The sequence below is a fragment of the Carassius carassius genome, chromosome 2 (assembly GCF_963082965.1).
Source record: "Carassius carassius chromosome 2, fCarCar2.1, whole genome shotgun sequence".
Taxonomy (NCBI): Eukaryota; Metazoa; Chordata; class Actinopteri; order Cypriniformes; family Cyprinidae; genus Carassius; species Carassius carassius.
The window spans coordinates 8,535,632-8,553,115 of record NC_081756.1 but is presented as its reverse complement, the minus strand read 5'-3'; the positions used below and the strand labels follow the sequence as shown (position 1 = coordinate 8,553,115).

The 17,484-nt window shown below is 38.2% G+C and overlaps 1 protein-coding gene across 2 annotated transcripts in view; it reads right to left on the bottom strand.

The window, feature by feature from the left end:
• Positions 1-821: 821 nt before the first annotated feature.
• The window catches only part of LOC132101487 (synaptotagmin-7-like), a 125,535-nt gene continuing 108,872 nt past the window's right edge, over positions 822-17,484 (bottom strand). The window contains exons 7-13 of one of the 2 annotated variants that reach the window (XM_059506508.1): positions 8,544-8,661; positions 5,393-5,660; positions 4,162-4,331; positions 3,752-3,866; positions 3,165-3,364; positions 1,861-1,983; positions 822-1,729 (exon numbers count right to left, since the gene is read on the bottom strand). In XM_059506508.1, coding sequence (XP_059362491.1) covers positions 1,879-1,983; positions 3,165-3,364; positions 3,752-3,866; positions 4,162-4,331; positions 5,393-5,660; positions 8,544-8,661 — 976 coding nt within the window. In that variant the 3' untranslated portion in view covers positions 822-1,729; positions 1,861-1,878. Of the gene's footprint in view, positions 1,984-3,164; positions 3,365-3,751; positions 3,867-4,161; positions 4,332-5,392; positions 5,661-8,543; positions 8,662-17,484 lie in introns of both variants that reach the window. The other variant, XM_059506500.1, reaches the window with a different exon arrangement.

The following is a 17,484-nucleotide window of genomic DNA, read 5'->3' as shown; positions in this document are numbered from 1 at the left end:
TTTCAAATTACAAATTACTTGTATTTTAATTAAATACCATTGATGAGCAAGTATTTGTAATTTGTAACAAAATACTTTTTGATGTATCCGTGCCCATCTCTGGCTATGCGTTCTTGCATTGTGTTACTAAGGTCCTGTTTACACTTGGTATTAAGATGCATTTTTGTTGATCCATTCACAATTGGATGACACTAAACACAGTTTTAAATGGGGTCGACGACATTTCAAGCTTGTTCACTTTCAATAACACAACTAGACGAGACAAAACTTGAAACTCGCTCAGATTTAGAGGTTGTAAAAGGAATACTTTCAAAACCTCAGAAGAACAACAGTGATGAGACACAATCACGGCCGGTTAAAAACCTTTTTATGTTATGGGTTCGGTATATAGTAAATAAATAAAATTTAAATAATATCAATATGAGTAATAATAGTAAATCACAGTAAAATGTCATAGTTATAATCATTTAGAAAATAGTTGGTGTTTAAACTTTATTTTAGTACTTAATGTAAATTAGGTTAAGTTAACTTTCAACAACCCTCATCACAATCATCTTTAAGGTTTTATTATAACAATAAAAATAAATATAGTAAAATTACATGCATTTGGCAATTTAATTCATATTTTAATTTTACATTAATAATTTAATAAATTCTTTCAGAGGTCAATCGGACCGCTTCCATCATGAATATTATAGTTTTTATTAATATTTTGAGTTAGTTTTACTTTTATATTCTTTTGTATTCATTTTAATTAGTTTAGTAATTTTGCTGTGTGTTTTTAGTAGTTTAAGTTTTATATATATATATATATATATATATATATATATATCTATGTGTGTGTGTGTGTATTATTTTATTTTATTTTATTTCAGTTAAAATTTATTTTATTTCAAGTAACTAAAAAGGAAGGGTTTTGAAGAAATCTGAGCACAAGTAAGCATGGAAAAATGCATTTAAATGCAGGAGTAAACTGTAATGCAATTTCGACTGATCACTTGTGATTGGATCACTGAAAACGCATATTAATACCAGGTGGAAACAAAGCCAACAATGCATTTAAATCAAGCTAACATAGAATTTTTTTGCATTCATGTACTCGCGTAGACCCACTAACATTTTTTGTCCCTATTTTGCTTTCTACACTTGTTGGAATGTTCTCAAATTTGTTTAAACGTATTCCCCCCTACACACCTGAACTGATCCAACCAATTAAAGTGAGTTAGAATTTCTCAGTTTTTTTTTTTTTAAACAAGACCTTTTTTCTGTCACATAACAGCACCCACAGTACGTACAGACAACGAAGAGTTCCAGTGAATTTCTACACTGTTCTGAGAAAACATCGAGAGGTGACAAAGTCCAACACACAAGTTCATCCCTCCTTCAACTAGGTATTGCACTGTGGTTGCGATCCTTCTGGATCTTTCTGTACAGTCAGAGGGACGCCCCGAGAGAGGCGGGACACAAACATGGCAATAGAGGGGTCTGTTCGGGAGTTTGTTTTCAGCCGTTTTAAGCTCAGCGATGATAGAAGTCACAATGTTGTGCGGTCCAGCTGTTCAGAGAACAGTTGAGCTGTCAAACTTTTTTCTCAAGGAAGATGAGTCTGTTTACCTCTTTCGATTATGCAAGACTTTCTCTCCCAGTTTCCTTGGCAGTGCTTAGCCTCTTTTTGGTGGGAAAAAAATTATAAGCTGTGAATAATAAAGGAAGGGTCTCCATAAACAAACTGCAGGGGAAAAGATGAGGAGGGAGGAAGAGGGAGAGGGACATAGAATGAGAGAGAAAGATAGTTGGATGGCTTTTGGTACCCGTGTTTAAACTTGTGCATATCAACAGGGTTCTGAAGGGGTTGTTTACTTTTGGTGGGCGGGGCCTTCAAGCTTTGAGAGCGTGCCATTGGGCAACGGCAGTGCGCGGGTGACTCATCATGTCTTTCCAGTGCTTCACCTCTGCTGGGCCACTTTTCCATGAGAGATAGATCTAGAAATAAGGCATGAAAAGAAAGAGAAGGTGGAAGAAACAAGAACAGGAAAAAAATAAATAAATAAAAATAAGGATTGTGCTTCCACTGAAGTTACTATCAAAGCTACAAACTGAAAAAGCACTGTACAGTTAATGACCATTTTATACACTATACTTTTTTTTTCACAGTTATAATAAAACCAAGATTACTGGAGTATGTTTTACAAGAAAATAATATTTCAGTCTTTCTATTTTAAAATTAACCTTTAATTCAAAAGTGCTACTTGTCATTATTTTGTAATCAATTGTGAAATTAACTAGCGATTTCTGAGTGAAAATTGTTTTTGCACCCAATACCCCCCCCCCCCCCCCCCAATGTAGTTAAACTTGTGTCTTTTAGATAAACTTCAGTAATTATAGAAAATTTAATTAATTTTGTAATATATACTACCATGGTCATCTTTAGGGGAGTTAAACTGGTGCTACGAATGGACATATATATATATATATATATATATATATATATATATAAAACAAAAGTTTGGGATCAGTAAGAGTTTTCATGTTTTTAAAGAAGTGCCTTATGTTCATCTAGGCTGCATTTATTTGATCGAAAATACAGTAAAAACAGCAATGTTGTGAAATCTAAAACGCGGCCAACTTCAACTTCCGGTCGACTTCCTTCCCGCCTGAGCACACCGACGTGCCTGGCTACTAGCTCTTATTCGCTTGATTTGGTCATGGGCCTACGCTACAATACGTCTAGAGTGCCCTCTACTGGATAAGATGGCAAAGAATAAAATATAAATCAAACGGTCTAATCATAGACTGTAAAAATGCGCTTTATTTATAGTTCGATTACGGATATTTTACGTCATGTTCGAATGCATATTCGAATATCGAATAAAAATTGACAGCTGACCTACTCCAGTCTTTAGTTTCACAGAATCCTTCAGAAAATCATAATAATATGCTGATTTATTATGAATGTTAAAAACAGACGTAATATTTTTTAGAACCTGTGACACTTTTTTTTCAATATTCTTTGATTCTTTATCAATTTAACATATCCTTGCTGAATAAAAGTATTAATTAAAGAAAACCCACACACACAGAGCCCAAACTTTTGAACGTTAGTTTATATTGTCACAAAAGATTTCAAATTTTCCAATTATTCTTTCTAGTTCGTGACATCACACCTTGCCTATGACATCATTGCGGCTCAGTTTGTCCTTATCCATGACTGTGATGACGATGGTGGTCTCTCTGAGGACGTGAGTGGGGACATCAAAGGGGAAGGACTCATTAAACACAGGGTTCAAACACCTCTTCATCACCACCGTCTTCTTCTTCTCCACTCGTTTATCTTTGTTCATCAGCCACACTTTGACGTAGGGGTCTGAAACGCACACAAACAGGGAACGGTCCACAGCTAGTCACGTCCAGGGAAACAGAATTCCTGCCATGAATTCTAAATTACAGCGCAGATGATTACAGCGCGGATGGCACCTTGACAAGGACATCTTCACAGAAATCCCATAAGCACTCAGTGCACAGAATATAACCATATTACATTTGCATTTATTAACTTAGCAGATGCTTTCTGAAATAACTTACAGTACATTTAAGGTAAACTCATATACAGTGTGTCCTGAATCGAACCCATGATGGTGTGCTAGTGCCATTCTACCAGGTGAGCATCAGGAAAATGTCTATAACATATGATGTTAAATATAATGGTTAAAAACGGATTCATCTGTGAGGTTTTATGGGTGTAAATTGATACCGGACGTTCCCCCAATGTCCATGGCTTTGAGATTGCGTGCCTTGATGATGCTCACAGTGATGGTGTTGGCCGTGGGATTGTAACACAGAGACACGAGCAGGTCTCCTCGACTTCCCTGAAGGTAAGAACACAGTAAGGTCAGTACTGGAGCGGTTCATTGGGTTCAAACCTCACTGCTACGCAAGCTGCTTCGTATGAGCTCACAGCTTCTTTCTAGGAGAAAAAACCTGGTGAACACATATAACTATAAAAAAAATTTCAACTAGTCAGTGGCTGATGTTGATATCTTGTTGAAGCGTATATTTCTATAATTGTTTCATTTTAATAGAAAAAGTGAAATATTTTATTCTGCTTTAGAAATGAGGAGTACTTTAGCAGGTCATTTAGCAGAAACACACAGATCTACTCACACTGCCATCACTGCAAGGTTTCAGCTCTTTCCAGAAGGTCTGCATGTGGGCCAGGTCGATCTTGTTCAGGGGGATGGACACCTCTCCTATAGGGTCATTCCGGCTGAAACGGTCATAATCTAGCACTTGCAGGTACAGTGTGCGCTGCACCACCTTCTCAAACGGGAACCCTGGGAGAGAGAGATGAGAGGGGTTTAATTTTAGCTCACTGAATTTATTTACAGCTCAATATGGGGTACAAAAATACTCTGGACCGGCCCCCTTCATTGACCATTTCATGCATATTGCATACAAAATTCTTTATTAATTTTGTTTCCGCTGGGCAATGCTTCCTGTTTAGAAGGTGCTGGGTTGATATAAGTGCTTGTGCATAAGAACTAAAATACAATTGATTATTTATTTTATTTACTCTCTCACACACACACACACACACACACACACACACACACACACACACACACACACACACACACACACACACACACACACACACACACACACACACACACACATTTGTTGTTTTCAATCTTTTAAAGATCTTGGGAGTTTAGTTGGAAACACTGAGTAGCAGTAACAGTGTCTGATAAAAATGGAGGTAATCATAGCAAACCAGATGGATGAAGAGGAGAAAAGGGACTAAATGGAAATTAATTGTGAAAGGATGGCAGATTTTGGGTTAATTTGATGTAAAAACCACATTGTTTTGACCTGACAGTTTTTAATGAAGTAAAAAAAAAACATCTGATCTAAATACTACTGTTCAAAAGTATGATTAATACTGTAATATTAATATTTAATATATTTTAATGAGAAAAGATGCAGTTGTAAACGGATCAAAAGTGACAGTAAAGACATTTATAATGTTACAAAAAACTTTATTTAACGTTTTATTTATCAAAAATCCCGAACTTTTTTCAACATTAATAATAATAATAATAATAATAATAATAATAATAAATGTTACTTGAGCAGCAAATTAGTATATCAGAATGATTTCTGAAGGATCATGTGTCACTGAAGACTGGAGGAATGATGCTGAAAATTCAGCTTTTCATCACAGGAATAAATCACACTTAAAAACATATTCAAATAGAAAATAGTAAAAATATTTACAATATTACTGCTTACTTTATTTTGATTAAATAAATGCTGCCTTTATAAAAGACTTCTTTAAAAAAACATCCGAACATTTGAACAGAAAGTGAGTTAAATTATAATTGAAAATGCTGACCTTCAAACAGGAAGGTCTCGTTCCAGTGAGGGTTGAGGTTCTTTCTTTTGACCTTGGTCTCAAGTTTGTTCTTCTTGTCTGGCATAAGGTAGAGTTTGACAAATGGATCTGAAGTGCCGGAGAAGTCTTTCGCAGGTAGATCCTGACCCTTCAGGATTTTCACTGTCAGTGTGGAGTCCTGAAAATTGTATCCCACGCTGAATTGGATGCGTCCCAGCTTCTCGCACACGGGGCCTTCGTGTTCCTCTTCCTCAGAGCCTGGGGACAACTTACAAACCAAAGTGGACAAGACTGTAATTAAACAGCTTAATCGCTTCACATTAAATCATTATCAACAAAACCACATTACAGTGTTTTGCTGCACCACAACAGAATCTATAGCAGTGTGGCTACATATATTATTTTTTATCCTGTCTGAATTAAATGTGATGAGATAAAAGATAAAATAATACAATGAAAAATTAAGCACCATATCTTTCTAATGCATCTGGCTGTGAAAAAAAAGTCTATCTATCTATCTATCTATCTATCTATCTATCTATCTATCTATCTATCTATCTATCTATCTATCTATCTATCTATCTATCTATCTATCTATCTATCTATCTATCTATCTATCTATCTATCTATCTATCTATCGTGTGTGTGTGTGTGTGTGTTTATGTGATTTGTATTTTTTTGCTTATGAGAATATCATAAAATGTGTTTTAATATGCTAACAGACACTACTGAAATCACGTCGGGTCTCCTGTGTGCTTCACAATATTGAATAATGTTAATAACTACTGGTTTGAATCAGGCTAACTATAATGTAACATACTCCCCTGCTGCATAAACATGACTAACAAAACACTGCAGTTGTCAAATATGACACAAAAAAAGTTGCCAGGCTGCTCTCCAACGAGTTGTGAAAAGCTGTTGCCTTCACATTAATACATGAAGGGCGAAAAGTTGGGAACCGGTTGGTGGTCTTTACAAACACCTTAGTGATCCATCACTTAAAGTGGTCTGACAAGCAGCAGCATATCAAATAAGTGAACTCCCATCCTGTCAGGACCTTGGCTAAAAGTTGCGTTTAATTTGACATACCATGCCCCAGTGGCCGGATCCCCCTCAGTGGGACTCACAGCTGCGAGAAGCTGGCGCTTACAAGAGCGTCTGGCACCCTCTTAAACAGGAAGCACCACCATTAAGCCTGATCACATCTCTTTAAAAACGCCTTACCACCCACGTAATGACACGCAGACCCTGTGAAGGCCATCGTCTGTGTCCCTGCAGCACATTGTACCACTTCTAATTAGGGAGGTAAGTTCCCTTTGACACATCTCTCTGTGTGTGACTGACTGCAGTAAGGGAGAGCACCAATTACACATGATGCATCCCTGTGTTTAAAGGGTTCACATCAAAACTAGTGTTACTTCAGAGGCAAAACTAGAAGAAAACTATGGAAGCTCATTGCCACCATGGAATAAAAATATATATAAAAAAATGTGCAATCCTGAAATGTTAACTCACAATTGTGAGATATAAAGTCATAATTCTGAAATGTCTGAATTGAGAGAAAGAAACTTGCAATTGTAAGAAAAAAATAGGAAAAAAATCAGTTAACTTTTTGAGATGCAAACTCAGAATTCTGAGAGAAAAAGTAAAAATTGTGAGATTTAAACTTAAAAGATATAAACTTTCGAGATTCGCGTTCACACGTAGCCTACTTCTACTACAGAGTGTTACTACTTATCACACATTTCACAAGATTACATTTTGTCAGTGGTGCTAAGGATGTGGAAATAATTCACCATCGTCCCATCAGTCATCTCTCCTGACCTCTATCTGTTTGTGTGGTAAGTGAAATTTTATGTACTGTTATGTAAAAGGCAACCGCTAGCAAGCAGCTAACGACATGGTATATAGCCTTTAGTTGCTCTGTAGAACGTATTATTCATTCTCTATGTCTTTCTGAATACGGAGTCACTATTCGGCACATCCCTAATAAATAAATAAATAAATAAATATATATATATTTAGATATTTAGATAGATAGATAGATAGATAGATAGATAGATAGATAGATAGATAGATAGATAGATAGATAGATAGATAGATAGATAGATAGATAGATAGATAGTAGGGGTGGCACAGTTCAACCTTTTCACGGTTCGGTTTCTTTCACGGTTTTAGACTCACGGTTTTCGGTACAGTTCGGTATGTGCTATGTTTATGGAAAAACTACTCTTAATAAAAATTGAAAAATAAGAAGATTCTATCCAACTACAAGCTACAGCACAAATTAATACAACAGAGTAAAGATACAAACAATAAACAGTGATTTTCAGTTTTTTTAGGTACTGTAGGTCTAGCATTAGTTTTAAGGTACAGAAATGGAATAAAGTAATCAAATGTAAAACAGCATTGAATATTGGACGGTATAAATTAAAAGTGTTGGAGTTACAAAAGCATTTCAATCAAGAGCAGTGAGTGATTTATTTGTTGTTGCTGTTCTATTAATATAAAGACTGTCACTTTAAGAGAATGCACTGATACAATAGACCTACATGCCTACGTTCAGCCGGCTGTGTCTGCTGTAGGATACTTACCAAAACGGGCACTTTGAAATAATTTTTGTCTGAATTTGACCATTTAAACAAAATACTTCAGAGAGAGCTAATATTTGGCCACGTTCTGAGGCGCGGGTTTGCGTGCTTTGGATGTGCGCACGAACGAATCTTCACACTGTGCACGGGAGCTCGCTTCCGCTGGCTCTTAAATGTTTAAACTGACAAAGCTTAAATGAGTTTAGTTTAAACACAGATATCAACCTGTGCTGTTCAGGTCTCACCTGTGAGCGCGCGCTATCAGCACCCGGCACCTGCTGTTGTTGTAAATGTCTGGGAAGCCAGATTGCACATCCATCAACAGAAACATATATTAGATGAACCCTGTTTGTTTTTCGTGTTATTTACAGCAAACCATATTACAGGTGCTTTGTCAGATTTAAGTTGAAGCGGTCCCAGCGCGTGCCGAACCGTGTGTGGTGAACCGAACAGTTAAGTTTTTTTTCAGCGAACCGTGCCACCCCTGATAGATAGATAGATATTCTGTGATGGAAATGAGCTTCCATTGAAAACAGTACACTGCCACATGTTCACGTTACCATCAGCATATCACTGGTGACGGAGTTGGCCAGGTCTGAGACGGAGGAGTTAGCATCTGTCCGGCGGCTGCTTTCGTCTGGGGTCTGACCTTTAGGGCTGCTGCCGTGTTTATTACATCTGGGGAAGAACCACAAGAAAAAAGTGTCACTTTTTATAGCATGTGGAATTAAACACTCTAGTGTCTTGTCTTACTAACTTCATAAACACAGAGAACCTAAAGGAAATCTCCACCGTTTTTCCATCTTCCACTATGTTCTTCCCTCAACAGCGTTTAGCTTAGCACCATTCATTCCTTAGGATCCAAACAGGAATGAATTTAGAAGCCACCAAACACTTCCATGTTTTCCCTATTTAAAGATGTTTACATGAGTAGTTACACAAGTAAGTATGGCGACACTAAATAAACAGTGGCGATTTCCTAAGCGGATAAAAATGATTTGTAAAAATGACAGTAATGTATGGTGGAATAGCACTTCGCAGCACTTCGACCTCAGCGCAGGAATATCATCACTCCTGAAAACTCTTCACATTGGTTGTATTGACAGAAGATAGAGAGTTTAGCTCTGTATTGCAGACTGGGTTTCGGTTAGCATTGCTTTGTTAGACATGATGCTTTAACAACATGATCTGACTCAAAAAAAAAATTATTTGACAGTAATTAAAAAATAAGCAGTGTATTGTAATGAAATGTTTTGCATGCAACAAACACTACCATTTAAAACTTTGAGGTTAGTGTATTTTTTAATGGTTTTGAAAGTCTCTAATGCTCACCACGACTGGATTTATTTGACCCAAATAGAGTGAAAAAAAAGAGAAGCAGCATTGTTAAATACACTGAACAAAAGTATAAATGCAACACTTTTGTTTTTGCCGCCATTTTTCATGAGCTGAACTCAAAAGATCTGAGACTTTTTCTATGTACACAAAAGGCCTATTTCTCTCAAATATTGTTCACAAATCTGTCTAAATCTGTGTTCGTGAGCACTTCTCCTTTGCCGAGATAATCCATCCACCTCACAGGTGTGGCATATCAAGATGCTGATTAGACAGCATGATTATTGCACCGGTGTGCCTTACAATAAAAGGCCACTGTAAAATGTGCAGTTTTATCACACAGCACAATGCCACAGATGTGCAATTTACAATTTGAAATGTGATTTCTATTTGAATATATTTTAAAATGTAATTTATTCTTGTGATCAAAGCTGAATTTTCAGCATCATCACTCCAGTCTTCAGAGTCACACGTTCCTTCACGAATCATTCTAATATTCTGATTTCCTAAATTTCCTAAATGGAAAGCTCAAAAGAACATTTATAAAAAAGAAAAAAGAAAGAAATATTTTTTCTTTACTGGCACTTTTAAACAATTTAACAAATTCTTACTGAATAAAAGTATTACTTTATTTAAAAAAAATCTTATTGACAGTACACTCAGTAGACTCTTTTGGATGTGTGCTCAAACATCTCTTTCTTTCTCAAGGAATAATAAGCTGTTTAACAAGGAACTGGCTTGTGCAAACAATGTTAGATACTGTAAACAAAGAGATTGTGGGGAAATGGCAAAAATACTGAATAGAATTCCAATTCAATAAATACAAAAAAAATAAAATTCTAAAATGTTTAACACTGAATAATGGCTTGTTCTATTTCAGTTAGGATGCTGTTTATGTACTGTAGGTAGTAGACAGCAAGACTATCCCAAACCATCTGACCTTTGTCCTCACTGGGAAGCTTATTGTGCCGTAGTTGTAATACAAGGACATTAAAGTTCTGTGGAGATTCGGAATTAATAATAAATGCAAAAGAAAGAGCATCACAGAGTGAATCTGACAATGCTCTGCATGAAATGCTGCTGTGAGACAAGCATTGCGCCCTGTGTTTACTTAGTTCAGAACAGTGAAGAGATAAAATGATGGAAAACCTGTGAGATAAAACAAATCAATAAAACCAGGGATGGGAATCGAAAAGAATGTAATGATTCCATTTCAAATTCTAATTCCACTTACTTATTTCTTAATGATTTTCAAGCAACTTAAGGGTCCCTAATGATTTCATTAATGATCCTTTAGTGCTTTGGAGGAAGTAATTTGGTCCTAACTTTCTACTAAACAAAAAACAATGGTTAATCACTCCTACAAATACCAGAGTTTTTTTTCCAAAACCAAGTGAGCTGCCTATGCATGCAGCATTTAAAGGAATTATATGTGCGTTCTTGATGAAAAAGGCTCTAAAAGGTAGTTTGCATGATTATACTGCCTTTCGGTCTTAACTTTATATTATGAACCAAAATAGACTAAACAAAAGCAATTTCTGAAATGATTAAAAACATTTTTTGGTAACTGAAAAAAAGTTTAAATGTAAACAAAAAATAGAAATTTTGGGAAACTAACTGCAATAAAGCCGAAGTAAAATCACTAAAGTAATAAAAAAATTACTAACCCCCCCCCCAAGAAAAACGCTGAAATAAAAATAGAAATATAGCAGATAAAACTAGACAAAATCACTACCAACAAAAGGTTGGAACTGTGAGAAATATTCTGTAACTTTAAAAATTAAATAAGATATAATAAGTAGGTGTGGCTCCAACAGTAACAATTCTGGTTGCTGCATTAGTTTCTAAACTCTATTAACGATTCTTTAAGTTTACTCCAATTATTCCTTCACAACTTTGTTGTGAGTGTGTAAATTTGACTACACACTGTCTTATGAACCAATCAGATATGACCCTTAATTAAGTGTCACAAGTCTTGAATAAACACAATGCAATAACGGAGCTAATTTGATATTTAAGCTGAATGTAAAGTAATGACCTTTGACTGAGATTATTATTATTTTTTTACTTAAAAGATACGACTCAAGCAAGCAAATCGAATGCTAGAAACATTTTTTATTTATTTTTTATTTTATTCTTTTCAGAGCACAAATGCACACATTTCTGTAAAAACTGAAATCGCACTTAAAAAGGACCCCTTCATGATTCCCAACGCTAAAACTGAGCAAATGCATGCTAACAGTAACGTCACCCCTACAGTTATTACGAGTCACAATGGGACCAATCCAAGATGGCGCCGCACATGGCTGCTTCAGTGCTTGGCTCTCCAGTGTTTGTACTGTTTTTGTTCGTTTTTCCTGTTTTTTGTTTAACAAACACGATCAGTTTCACCAGGGATGAACTGCTGAACATTCGGCAGAACACACCACATGATATTTTTCCGGATTTCTATTATACAGACGTTTTACTGAACATTGTTATCGGAGGAGCAGCAGCGCTGATCAAGCGCTTCAGGACGCGCAGACGGGGAAAGCGAGCGGGAGCGCTCGTCAGACTCAGGAAGCGCGGATTTCGAACGCCGTTGCCTAGCATTGCCTAGCATCCATCTCGCAAATCTCCGCTCTCTACCCAACAAAACGGACGAACTCCTTCTGCTCTCTCGGACAAATAAGGATTTCTCTCACTCTGCTGCTCTGTGTTTCACGGAAACCTGGCTGAATGACACCATACCGGACAGCGCACTCCATCTGCCGGGCTTTCAGCTGTTTAGAGCGGATCGCGACGCAGAATCAACGGGGAAATCGCGCGGCGGCGGGACATGCTTTTACATCAATGAATGGTGGTGTACAGATGTAACTGTGTTAAAGAAGATGTGCTGTCCTGATCTAGAAACGCAGTTTATCAACTGCAAGCCGTTCTATTCGCCGCGGGAGTTTCACTCGCTCATTCTGGTTAGTGTTTACATTCCACCTCAAGCGCACGTGAGCTCAGCTTTACAGAAACTCGCTGATCAGATCACAGACACAGAACAACAACACCCGGACTCTGTTTTAATCATTCTTGGGGACTTTAATAAAGCCAATCTCTCCCGTGAACTGCCAAAATACAGACAGCATGTTACCTGTCCCACCAGAGACAGTAATATACTGGATCACTGTTACACCACAATAAAGGATGCATATCACTCTGTTCCACGAGCAGCTTTGGGACGTTCTGATCACTGTCTGGTTCATCTTATACCGACCTACAAGCAGAAACTTAAATCTGCTAAACCTGTAGTAAAGACTGTGAAGAGATGGACCAGCGAAACAGAGCAGGATTTACAATCTTGTTTTGACATCACAGACTGGAGCGTTTTTGAAGCTGCTACCACCGATCTGGACGAACTCACAGAGACTGTAACATCCTATATTAGTTTCTGTGAGGATATATGCATTCCTACCAGGACTTATTTAACATTCAACAATGATAAGCCATGGTTTACAGTAAAACTCAGACACCTTCGTCAGGCCAAAGAGGATGCCTACAGAAATGGGGACAGGGTCTTGTACAATCAGGCCAGGAACACACTGAACAAAGAGATTAGAGCGGCTAAAAAGACCTATGCTAAAAAGTTGGAAGACCAGTTTACTTCCAACGACTCTACTTCAGTTTGGAGAGGACTGAGAGCCATCACAAACTACAAGACACCATCCCCTTGCACTGAGGCTAATCAACGACTTGCTAACGACCTGAATGAGTTTTATTGTAGATTTGAAACCCCCAAATCTACGTCTGTCGTCATGAAGTCGTTTGAAAAACTGGTTCTGGCTTATCTGAAGGACATCACTGGACCCTTACTGGACCCCCTGCAGTTTGCGTACCGAGCAAACAGGTCCGTGGATGATGCAATCAACATGGCATTGCACTTCATCCTGCAACATCTGGACAAAACAGGGACTTATGTGAGGATCCTGTTTGTGGACTTTAGTTCGGCTTTCAACACCATCATCCCAACAACCCTCCAAACCAAACTGACCCAGCTCTCTGTTCCTAGCTCTATCTGTCAGTGGATCACCAGCTTTCTGACAGATAGGCAACAGTTAGTGAGACTGGGGAAATTCATGTCAAACAGCTGCTCCACCAACACTGGTGCCCCTCAGGGATGTGTTCTCTCCCCTCTGCTCTTCTCCCTGTACACCAACGACTGCACCTCTAAAGACCCCTCTGTCAAGCTCCTGAAGTTTGCAGACGATACTACAGTCATCGGCCTCATCCAGGACGGTGACGAGTCTGCTTACAGACAGGAGGTTGAGCAGCTGGCTGTCTGGTGCAGTCTTAACAACCTGGAGCTGAACACGCTCAAAACAGTGGAGATGACTGTGGACTTTAGGAGAAACCCCCCTGCACTTTCCCCACTCACCATCATGAACAGCACTGTGGCTGCATTGGAGTCATTCAGATTCCTGGGAACCACCATCTCTCAGGACCTGAAGTGGGACAATCACATTGGCTCCATTGTGAAAAAAGCCCAACAAAGGTTGTACTTCCTTCGCCAGCTGAGGAAGTTTAACCTGCCACAGGAGCTGCTGAAACAGTTCTACTCAGCCGTCATTGAGTCAGTCCTGTGTACTTCAATTACTGTCTGGTTTGGTTCAGCTACAAAATCAGATATCAGAAGACTACAGAGAACTGTTCGGACTGCTGAAAGGATTATTGGTGCTCCCCTGCCCACCCTCCAAGAACTGTACACATCCAGAGTGAGGAAAAGGACTCAGAAAATCACTCTGGATCCCTCACATCCAAGTCACCCCATCTTTGAACTTTTGCCATCTGGCCGGCGCCTCAGAGCCGCAAATACAAGAACAGCAAGGCACAAGAAGAGTTTCTTCCCCCAGGCAATCTACCTCATGAACAGTTAAATGTTTCCCACTTAAACGTATGCTTATGATAAAAATGTGCAATATCCTTATATTTATTTGTTACCCCTCCATCCTAGAACATTCCTGCATCTCACTCAATCCTATTCCATTATCATTTATAGCACAATTGTTTATACACTTATTTATTTGCCAATTTGTAATTCTCCTGTAAATTGGAATTTTTTTTTTTTTTTTTTTTTTTTTGTCTGTGTGTTGTTGTCTCTGTTTACTGGAAGCTTATGTCACTAAAACAAATTCCTTGTATGCGCAAGCATACTTGGCAATAAAGCTCTTTCTGATTCTGATTCTGATTCTGATCACAGTGGAACTGAAGGAGTCCAGCACTAATAGACCTATGATGAGTTTGTAGTAATATGGCTTCCAGAGGGGGGAGACGAATAGCCGCCTTTGACTTTTCATCCGCAGGGAAAGAAAACAAGAAGAAACAAGTGCTGTTGGCACGGCAACGGCTGGAGAGATGGCAAATGCACCTGGTGTGTGGAATGCTTGGAGATGCGGCTTGAGTGACAGGCAGACTCATAACGGGGAAGACAGACATGCCGTCTGAAGAGTAATGATCCACCCACCCACAAACATATCCTCATGAGACAGCCACAGTCATCATTTCATGTCATATGACCACGTCTCTGTCAGAGAAATCCTGCAAGAGTAATATCCTCTTGCTGTAATGATGATCAGAATGACATGGTCAGGGTCTGAGGGGTTATAGTGACCACAAATGCTCCTTCAGAGTGACATGACAGACAGCTGTTTAAAACTCTCAGACATAGCAGTGTTTCTATTATATAGCACAGTCCTACATGTAGTCTCGCGTAGACTGACAGCAGAAGGTCTGGGAACCTTGGCCGCTTTGAATGGTCAAGGACCGCCCAAGAGGTCAAATGATTAACAGGTAAAGCAACCAATCAGCAGTGGTCTGTGGGCGTGACTGAGGCTGAGACTATCCTACATGTAGTTAAAAGGTTCCTTTTATGCCCATTAAGTTTTTAGTGTTCTAGAATAGGTTTTTATGTTTAATTGTATTTCACATATTTCACATTATTGCAGCACAACCTGTTTTCTATTAAACCCCTTCCTTCCGTAACACAAAATGTGCTTTGATTGGTTCGCTGGCTCAGTGCGCTATGATCCTTCAATCTTAAATGGATAGTTTTACTTTCCTTTGGGTCGTTCTAACTTGAATATGCATTACATTACATTGAAAGTCTGGAATTCATGTCAGCTTCTATTGGCCAAGGCCCGCCCATGAAGCCGTTTGACCGACATGTCAAGCAACCAATCACAGTTTGTTTCTGAGACTGAGACTTATGGTTTGTTAAGCAAGAATTACACCATAATAATAATAAAGTGTGATTGTCATTTCAGAGTGGAAGCAAGAGTATTTAAAATAAACATTATATATATATATATATATATATATATATATATATATATATATATATATATATATATATATATATATATATATATATATATATTATAACACAATGAAGAATGTGTTTTCTCTCTAAGCACTGATAATGTTAATGTTTATTTCAGTCTTTCCAAGACTGAGCATTTAGCTGCTCATCAGTGTTCACATCCCAAGTTGCTATATGTTTCCTTCCACCATATCAATTATGCAATATCCAAGGTTTCCTGTGGATTTTTACAAAAGCATGAAAGAGTTACCATAGGAAAATCTGGAACACAAGTGGCCTTTTTCGCATTAGGGTTTTTATATAAAATCCTTCCATTGGTGGAAGATCAAGAGGTCATTGCAGCCTTCACTGCATTAATGTCTCCCGCAGGGCTGGATGGAGATAGTGTAAGCATCAGATTTTAACCAACGGACTTAGGTTGTTATAACCTTCAAGGGCATGTTTAAGAGGTTCTGTTGTGATACCAAGGTCAATATTAGACTACAAGTAAAACAAAATGATTGCATTTGCATTCATATTCATTTTCTTTGCTTACCAAAGTGACCTGCGGGAGAGTATGTTGCTATGACAATTACATCAGGTACCAAAATACAGTCTGGATCTAGATTGACGTGTTGCTCTCTGGGTGACAAGAGACAGCCAGCTGAGTGATTATTTATACACTGTGTTGTGCACAATTCAGAAGCAAGAATAATTTTTAACAAATATTATGAAACTGCCATTATTTCAATGCTTAATACTGAAAGAATAATAAATACCTTCAATGAATAGAACACAAATACACTCTTAAAAATAAACGTGCTTTCACGATGCCATAGAAGAACCTTTTTGTCTAGATGATTCCATAAAAGAACCTTTGACTAAATGGTTCTTTGTGGAACCAAACATGGTTCTTCTATGGCATCTGTGAAGAACTGTCACGATCTCTAGCTGGAGTGACCGTGAGCTTCACTAGAGGGCACTCCATTCCAGACTCTTGCCACTTCACCCTGGACTCCATTTACCATTATTCTTTTGCCGGACTGATCATCAGTTGCAATCACCTGTCTCTCATCAGCTCATCAGTCTCACGCTATACACACACATGCTCATATCGCTGGTGATTCAATGTTTAGCCCTTCCATGTTTCCTAGTTTACATGTTTCTAAGTTTTGCCTTTCTCGTGTTTTGATCCTTGGACTGTTATCTTGTTTTTGATTGACTGCTGCCTGCCCTGATCATTGCCTGTCTTGTTGGATTACTCTTTTGTCTGTTCCTTGGATGTTACTGTTTGTTGGTATCTGACCCTGCCTGTCCTGACTACTCTCTTTTAATAAAGCTTGCTATTGGATCCCCCCTTCATTGTCACGACGCCTCTATTGTTACAATAACCTTTTAAAGCACCTTTATTTTTAAGAGTGTAGGGCCTGAAACATTTAAAAACAAAAACAGAATTAGAGGTAGAACAAAAAGATAATTTTTGCTTATTTTTCAAAATGAGGCACTTAAAGGGCCCTATTTTAACGATCTGAAACGCAAGTATCAAGCGCAAAGCGCAAGTAACTTTGTGGGCGGGTCTTTGGCGCTGTTGCTATTATGCCGGCGGAATAAATGACTCTTGTGCCCGACGCAAGTTTCAAAGAGGCATGTCTGAAGTAGCTTCATTATTCAGAGGTGTGGTTTGGGCGTAACATGAAATAAACCAATCAGAGCTTCATATATCCTTCCCTTTAAGACGAGACGCGCATATTTCATAGCGGATCGATATTTTAACGGCGGATCTTCCAAGGCGCGCGCCAGGTGCGGTGCAGAGCTGAGGAGACAGATGTTCTCGTCTGGCCATA